The 9,320-nt window shown below is 37.4% G+C and overlaps 1 protein-coding gene across 2 annotated transcripts in view; it reads right to left on the reverse strand.

The window, feature by feature from the left end:
- Nucleotides 1–9,320, reverse strand: part of LOC107039333 (nuclear pore complex protein Nup88) — a 126,202-nt gene that overhangs the window by 22,979 nt on the left and 93,903 nt on the right. The window contains exons 1-2 of one of the 2 annotated variants that reach the window (XM_015258896.1): nucleotides 7,961–8,036; nucleotides 6,399–6,568 (exon numbers count right to left, since the gene is read on the reverse strand). In XM_015258896.1, the coding sequence (XP_015114382.1) occupies nucleotides 6,399–6,568; nucleotides 7,961–7,990 (200 nt within the window). In that variant the 5' untranslated portion in view covers nucleotides 7,991–8,036. Of the gene's footprint in view, nucleotides 1–6,398; nucleotides 6,569–7,960; nucleotides 8,037–9,320 lie in introns of those variants that run through there. The other variant, XM_015258895.1, reaches the window with a different exon arrangement.

The following is a 9,320-nucleotide window of genomic DNA, read 5'->3' on the forward strand; positions in this document are numbered from 1 at the left end:
CGCAGATTTAATATAGGCCCATAGAATTACGGGGACCGGCAAGGATTTGGAAAGTCTGAATACAAGTCCTACTTACACCTAACAAGTGCTGAAATGGGACATAACCAGAGGTAGAAAGGTCTCGGAACCACTTGGGAAGAGGCTTCCCAAGACCTATCCAGTTCTGAACGGAAAGACCTAAGTAGAACTTGTCAGGTCCAATTATTCGACTCGGGTCAAAATAATAGTCATGGGGGTCAGAATAGAGGTCATAAGGGTCAGAATAAGGGTCTTGAGGGTCAGAGTAAGGGTCACGAGGATCAGAATAAGGATCGAAATAAAGGTCACAAGGATTAGATTAAGGGTCACAAGATTCAGAAAAAGGTTTAAATGATGGTCACAAGGGTGACATTACGAGTCATATGGATCAGATTAAGGGTCCTGGGGGTCAGAAATTGAGGATCACAAGGGGCAAAATACGCGTCTCTGTATTATCGCTCTATATAAAAATCCAAAATTAAGGGTCAAAGTAAGGGTCGTGAGGGGTATAATGAGGTCAGATTAAGGGTTAGAATAAAGATCATGGGGGTCATATGGGGATTGGCGAGCGGAGCGAGCAGGGGGCGTTGAACTTTCAATCATATGGAAATACAGCGTAAGTTGGTCGCTAACATTGATGTTTTTATTGAAAATCCAAGTACATTCGGGAATTCTTGACGTCTTGCTACTCAAAAATTTAGAGTTCCATTAAATTCTCAGCGAAATTAGAAATTTAAATATCCTTAATGTGTTTCGAACTCGGCAAACAAGCGTAAACCAGAGTGGTAGAGAAGTTCTCATGACAGTCACGCGAATATTGCAGAACACAATCGTCAAGTAACTGATCAGGAAATGAACTAGAAAAATTGTTTGCAGTCAAATTAATCATTCCTTTGACTTCCGTTAAATTGACGTTTTTGTCCCACATCTAGTGATGCCGTCGAGACTACACGATAAATTTTTTGGATAGATCATCACTATCTGAAAAAACATCAAAAGTTTTGGAATCGTTGCAATCTCGAAAGACATTGGGTTGGTGCATCTCGTCACGATTTTTTGAGCAGTTATTTTGCCTAGGTCTCGACTTTTTCTGTTTTTTCTGTTTTTATATCGCCGATATATCGTTACGATATATGTTTTTTCAGACCGTAATGATCTGTCCAAACATTTTATCGTGTAATCTCGACGGCATCACTACCCACATCTCAATCCTTCAATTTTTCATTTCGCCCCGAACACAATTGACAGAATGCAACATTGCAACAACTGCCCAACCAAGAGATCAACTTCATGAATTTTCCAACTGGCGAAAATTCCGGGAAATTGCTCTTGACTATTCATTAATGAAAATTAATCGTGAGTTGGTTCGTTATCAAACCAGCCAAGTCTATGTGTGTAGATGAATGGATAACCAGTACTGGGTCCAAGCGCCAAAAGCTAATCAGCTTTTTGGAAACCCCCTGGTGAGGTCTGTACGCCAGTTGTGAGAGCGTCGCAGGGGATTACCAAGTCGTCTTTATTCAACTCGTAAAACAGACGCAGTTTCGGTTGCCGCAAAGAATTAGGACGCTACCAAATAGAAGAGGGACTATTTCGCGCGGCGTAAGATGGCGGGGAAAGGGGGTGAGCACTCACCCCTCGGATACCAATGGAGAAGTAGTGGAGGTTGGTGGTAATAGTTTTAATCCGGTGTCTTGAAGTCAGGATTTGGGCGACGCCTAGGTGCAGTTAGTGGCTCTTTCGGTAAAGTGGCCGGCAAAGGGGGGAGGGAGGGTGCGGGGAATGGGGAAAAGCCACTTCGCGGTCTGATATCATAAGCCGAATAATCGCTATTATTGCCGCCATTTGGTTAATCCGAGAAATCTCAACGCTTGGAATCTTCGCATTTGCCATTGCGGGCCGGCTTCGGTGTTGGTGGCTTTTTCAGGAGAGTTTCAGCAATGCAACGGCAATGTTTATTTTATGAATTTTTGGTATTTAGGTATTGAGGTAGTGTAACGGTAATTATCATGAATTAAAAAACAATCAGTAGGAACAAATGGGTTTTTTTGTTGAGTGTCATTCATGCATTGAGAGAAAAAATTGGTTCTGCCTCAATTTGAGACTTTTAAAGTCTTAACCCTAGATTGGTCACCATATGAGGGAAACTCCGTCGCGCGTCGTTTTTCTTTAATTACAATTGACTGGTTAACCGGAAAAATTAAAAAAAAAATCGACTTTGTCAATTGAAGTGGCTAGAAAATTATAGTAGTTTTTACAACAACATATTTCCTACAATTCCTAAAGAAAACAAATCATTTCGGACAGATGAATTATTTTTTCCCAAGTTATACTTGGTGCAAATTTCGCAATGAACTGAAGACCTAAAATTTGAATTATATGCTAATACCAATCCGCGCACGAGGAAAAGTGAAGAGCAGTACGGAAATTTCTGAAATACTTGGCAAGTGTCAAATTTTTCTAATGATTCATAAATTTCTGCTGCATTTAATTACTTACAATGAACCGACTGTAATGGTTAGGTGGGTGAGGTGTTGCTCCGGCGGACATCCAAGCTAAGCAGCGTTGAGCTGTGTTAGTACTTGGATGGGTGATCGCTTAGGAACACCTCGCTCGCACAAAAAATTGCGGGCGGTAGGTACGGTGTAACGGCCTAGTGTCTCCATCTAGTCAGTTTGACAGATGGATATATTAGGGCACTGCACAATCGGCCGGCTGTGCGACTGGGGTTTTACATGATTTCCCGTGCAGTCCTAGCTCGAATGGGGCACAGCTAAGAGTAAGACGGCCATGATACCGCAGATAACAATGAGAGAAAAAGAAAGGAGGGGGGGCAGGCTAGAGGAGGGGTTTCAAATCGAGAATTACTTCGATAAAACCAATGAAACAGAAAAAAATTAATAAAAATTAATTACTTACAATTAAAAATGCATTCTGAATCCAAAGTCTGCAATTGAGAGGTGCATCTCGTCAATTTGAAATAGTTCACAAGTAAAATTTTTCTACTTTCACCAACAACAACTATACTGTTAGAAAAAAATGAAATTTCATGTACAGTTGACTACTAATTTTCAGGACAGTACCACTGAATGTGATTTCGGGGGATAAAAATAATGAAATTCAGTAAAATTCTAGAGTTTTAAGGACCATAAAGACGAGAATTTCCCAATTCATTTGAAATTCCAATCTAATATGCATATTCAGTGCCAAATTAGATTGAATTTTCAGTGAAATCTGAAATTTCATATTCTTTTCCCCCTAAATCGCATTCAGTGTCCCTGTCCTGAAAATTCAGGAATATATTTACCGGAATTTTGTGGTTTTCTATTTATTCTCAGGGAAAAATGAATCTGAAATTTGCAGTTCTCTTTGATTTTTCCCCAAAAATTCTGAATTTTTAATGATGAAATTCTTTGAAATTTCATTGGTATTATAATTAAATTTGATAAAAATTTCCAAAAAATGTACTGGAAACTTCAGACCAAAATTTTTAACAGTGTAATTTTGATATCAAGTCTTGAAAAGTGATAAATGTCAGGATGAACCACAAGACGTTGGCCTGTCTTGGAATTTCGGTGTGACGGTCTCTATACATGTCCTACCTCCTCCGTACATATTCCACTGCGCACACAGAAGAAGAACCTCAGTGAAAAGCGCAAGGGGGTAGGAGGGTTTAGACATTAAATCCCCGAGATTCGTTTTAATGACCACAACTTGCTTACAAACTGGTCGACCCAACATTACATTTCTCTGTGTACATGATGACGCTCTTCCGAGTGTACTGTATGCATTAGAGTTGTGTATACAGTGGGTGAGAAGAAAACTGTGAAGAAAATTTAAGGGCGGGGGCAGGAAGTAGAAGCGTAAGCAAGACACTTAATAATGGTAGAAAGTTTTTTGGTAACATTCAAAAAGCTACACGTTCACAACTTTCCCTGCATAAATCCTTTCCGCTGGGTTCTGGGTAAGATTTCAAGCTTAATTCTTGGACATTTCAGTTCTTGGATAATTCAGTGGGTGCAAAGTTTTATTTTATGAGTTTCAGGACAGGTTGATGATTTAATGGACTGTGAAATTATGTTCGAATCGAGTGGTGAGGGAGAACTGACGGGTAATAGAATCATTTGACGTATGTATTTCAAGAGCAACCGAGGGGCTACTCACTCCATCATTGAGTGACACCATGATGTCGAAAATGATTTCGGAAATCGATTTCGGGTGATTTCATGATTTTGAATGATTTCATTAATTCAAAATCAGTGATTTAAAAAAAGTAAAGTTAATAAATAATAGAGTTGGGGCAAAACGCGTTCTGATATATTATGAAAATAAAAACTGGCAATAATAACTGACAAATAATAATGAATTCGTTTGATTACACTCTGCCAATCTTGAGTTAATGACGATGTAAAGCGGTCCATTTTACCATTTTACTATGGCAGGATATACGGCATTTTATTATCATCGTTGGCAGGCGTGTCAATTTCAAAATCACGACATACTTGCACCGTTCACACTACGCTAGTGCGCCACTGATTTCGGTGATTTCATTGATTTTAGGCAATTTTACGTGATTTCGGAGATGATTTCGAAAATGATTTCGGAGAGCTGAAATCACTTGATTGCAGTGATTTCGGTAATTTCACGTGATTTTGGGATGATTTCCTGCCAGAGTGGCGCCGGGATTTCTGGAGTGAGTAGCCCCTCGAGAGAAACGGTCAAATTTGGGGTAATTGGATCTTGTTTGTCTCTAAAAATGCTATGATCTTCATCAGTTCAATGAGAACAACATTATCAGAGTTATCATCAATTCTGAGTTGTTAACGCATTGAAAGACTCAGCCCACCTTGAGAAATGTTATGTCGTAACAGGATTCAAATCATAAATTGGAATAAAACAAAGTTTTTTCAAATTTAATAAAAATTAAAATTTTAGAATGGATTTGAATTTTCCAAAGAAATTTACAAATTGAATATTGAGTCAAATATGTTTTAACAATTCAACAAAATATCCACATTCCAGTAAATATTGTAGGTAAATTTCTTGCGAATACTTATGTTCAAAAGAGGAGATTTATCGTGTAGAAGAGATCCCAGGGTTGTAATTTAACATGTTTGAAAATGCATTAAAAAAAATTCCAAGTATAATTTTTGAATTTTTATCGGCAATTTTCAGAAAATTTTTGATAATTGGTGATCATTTCCCCCACTCACGTCAACTTCATAGTGAAAATCAAAGTCGAAAAATTTTAACGTTGATGGGATTCTGTTGCCCACTTTTTCTCGTTGATCTGATATTTCTTTCGAAAAATAAATAAAAATTCCGATAGAAATCATATTTTACAATTGAAATATGATTTATCCTATTTCAAATGGTACAATTATCAATTATTTCACCCTGTACAATTATCTTTGAGATTAACGAATCCACAGAAAGCTTCTAAATTCTTGGAACAAAATGTTCCAGTTATAGGGGGATTCTCACGATTTAGCATTTTTGAATTAAATATCCGTGATAGATCGTTATTCACTCCATGAAAAATAATATATCAGTAGCGAAGGGGTAAAACGGTTTAAGTCGACTTATCTCTCAGTTGAGTTTTTGAGGAAGATTTCCGAATCTAAGGAAGATGCGAAATTTTCGTAATTACATTTGTGGTAGCACCCAATCGGCTCTACAAAAATGGTTATAACAAAAATTTTGCTTTCTCCCTTAGATTCCGAGATATTCATTGAAAACTGGTCAATGTCAAAATTGACTTGTACCGTTTTACCACTTCGCTACTAATATATTGTCAATTTTCATTAGTATAATTGTCGATTGGTAGCCTGAATGACAGGACAATTGAATTTGGGCAGGACTATTTTTAGTGGGATTTTTTAAAAATATTCAAATGACTGGGTCATGTGCGGGGCTTTGTTTTATGTCCTCATTTATATATAGAGGTGTGAAATTGTTCGAATTTTACCATGAACTCGAAGGGGTGAAGTTAAACGATAACGTTTATCTCTGAAATACCAAATATCTCTTAATCGCCTCTGCGTTATAATCACCCTCTAAGATTTGGATGACTATGACTCGTTTTGTATGACTTCAAGTGTCTAAAGGGTTGTGTAAAATGGTACCTATACTCCCCGAATCGCGTTAGCTTTTAAGTGTGTGGCATGTGTTGTTGATGAGGCGGTTAGTATTCAACGTTTGCACTTTCTAACTTCCAACTTTTGAACACTAAAATTACGTTCAAGGACTGATAATCGTTTTAATTACTAGAGTTGCGAAATTCAAAAAATCTAAATATCAGAACGGAACAATGAGAACAAAGATTGAATGGAATGAACACCTAAAATATTGTGAATGATAATTTTACGTAATATACTCACACGCAAGAGATCTCTTTCTTGCCACCTTGAAAGGCATTGTCCTTGCCCCATCTCCTTGGCAATTCGACTACGACTATTCCAAGATTTCCCCAGAGCGCAAGTTGGGTTGCGGTCTCGTTGATCAGCAAATGTGTGATTTCGAATATTGGCGGATCTGTTGGCTTCAATGTCTGTAAAGGGAGTAAATAAACTTATTGTAGAGAAACTATTGTATTTCTGGCTGAAATGATACAAAGCAAAAATAGATCAGTAGTAATACCCCAAGAGCTTCAAATCGCAAAGCTTACATCTCGCTTACTCAGTTTTGAATATACTGCGAAATCTGATCGACATTTTAAATGGTTAGATCTCACCATTCTACCCGTCCGAGTTTTGAACCCGGGACCTCGAGCATGTGAGCCAACGAACTTACTGCGCCAGTCTAATGGGCAGTGTTTAATAATGATGATTTTTCAACAAGAAAATTCTTTTAAAAATTCGCACTATCTTTTGAATAAGGTATGTGCATGTTTACTCATATTATCTCAAGTCGAAGCATTCGCGTATAAAAAAGTGCGGGTTCGCTAGAGTAATTCCATTAGAAAATGAATCAGTTTTTTACAAGTTTCTATCAACACTCCGTTGGTCGCGCTATGCGCGCCACGCCGCACTTTTTCCAATTTTTTAAATTACACTGCAATAAAGCTTCAGAAAAATTTGAAAAAATTTTATATCTCATTTTTAAGTATCTAGAAGCCCTATCAATGAAAATATCCGCTAAAAATATAGTAAGTAGTTAGATTTTCAAATTTTTATTCCGGAACTCCGGGTCGTGTCCCGTGTACACTGAGGAAACAAGTATTTTTTGAGAAGTTCTTCTTTACTTGTATCAAAAAATTCGTGTATCATGTATCATCATTACCAAACATTTATTCACCACTCTCTACTTTTATCAATTCCGCGACATGGAATCAGCGAAATCGGTTATTATTTGCAATATAATTGCGAAAGTATCCCCTAACAAATACATTGGCGTGTTCCATACTCATTCATTGCAAATTGAGAATAAAAACGCTTGGGATATCGAATTTCATCAAATCGTCATACTCCTAATCCATCAATATTCATGGCAAACATTCAATGATCAACGAGTACGGAAAATCAATCCCAGCGTTAAACGTATGAATTTCTAAAACAAATAAAAATCAACTAAAACAGTTAAAAATTACTAAACCACCATTAAGCCTGCCCTGGAACCCCCCATAAACTCTCCTTAATACTCGCATCACCACCAAACGAACCAAATGAACGTCGCAGTGCCCAAGAACACATCTTTTAGCAACATCCCGACATGGAATCGGCAAAATCTACTATTATTTCCAATACAATTTTGAAAGTATCCCTTAACAAATACGTTAGCATGTTCCACCCCCATTCATTGAAAATTGAGAATAAAAACGCTTGAGGTATCGAAGTTCATCAAATCCTCATACTCCTAATCCATCAATATTCATGGCAAACATTAAACGTATGAATTTCTAAAACAACTAAAAATCAACTAAAACAGTTAAAAATTACTAAACCATCATTAAGCCTCCTCCGGAACCCTCCATAAACTCTCCTTAATACTCGCATCACCACCAAACGAACCAGATGAACGTCACAGTGCCTAAGAACACATTTATTAACCACTCTCTTCTTTTATCAACTCCACTTCTTGTCCCACCGCCCCCACCACCGATCTTTCCGCTGTACCATTCGCTGGAGTGACTCTCTCACTACAGCTCCTGGGTATGTCGGAGCAGAAGAAAAAAGACGTCACATTGTCGACGCCTTATTAATCCAGAGGCGTGGAATGGGATCTGAGGGTGGAGCTTTGAAGAAATTAAAAGAACAGAGGGTGTATAATGTGAATACATCCATTCCCACTCTTCTTTTTACATCTTTTTCTCTTTACCCCTCGGAAGACATCGCCGAGAAACTACCATTACCATTTACCCGCTCCCCGCACCACTTAAGTAGACAGATAGACATCTTGAGCCTTGTCATGTTATATTTTTTCTATATATTTTTAACGACATGACAACCCGAGAGGTCACACTTGTGATTCAATTAGAAAGGACCGCGTCGCGCGCGCAGACTTGAGTTGGTGGTTCATTGTATTTTTTATCCTGTCATTCATTTTTGGAAATAATAAAAGTAACAATGAACAACCAAAGGAACATAAACACAAAGAACAATTCTTTCCCTTTATGACGAGCCTAAACTGAGCTCAATTGATCGATTTTTTTCTGAGTTATGAATAATTAAAAAAAAGTCTAGTGTCTGGTTTACCCTATCCTCCCCTAGAAACATTCCGCATGAAGTTGCGACATTTCTCTACGTTTTCCTATAGGGCGTTTAGACATCTTACGTATGAAAACAAAAATGTATGTAAAAAGTTATGAATAGAAAATATTCGTAAAGAAATATCCGAATATTATACTTATACGGAAATCCTATCGAATTTCTATTCGCAATCCGTATAGAAAATTTATATACGATTTTTTCATACGTGCTAAGCTTAAGGTGATCCAGCTGTGTGAACTTGGAGTCGAAGTTTGATAAATCGATTGTCTTTCTTATAGTATCGATTGTACTCAGTGAGTACCTGAATGTACTACATTCTTTTTCATTTTTACCCCACACCCCTAGACGTAAGAGGTGCGGGAAAAATCGTGCAGCGTCGGAAATGAAGGTACAGAAAAAATTATCATGGGCAAGGATTCAGCATGGATAGTACTTGTATGTACTATATTTTTCCATTTCATTTATCAACCCCGTCAATACTTTCTCCGCTAATAAAATCTTAAATATATGAAGGACGTCAGGAAAACATACAGATAACTTCTAAATCGTTAGTACTCGTTTGTAGCAACGAAAATTAATCATTATTATTATTAT

This window comes from Diachasma alloeum, unplaced genomic scaffold (genome assembly GCF_001412515.2).
Source record: "Diachasma alloeum isolate Michigan unplaced genomic scaffold, Dall2.0 Dall_scaffold_00296, whole genome shotgun sequence".
NCBI classification, from domain to species: domain Eukaryota; kingdom Metazoa; phylum Arthropoda; class Insecta; order Hymenoptera; family Braconidae; genus Diachasma; species Diachasma alloeum.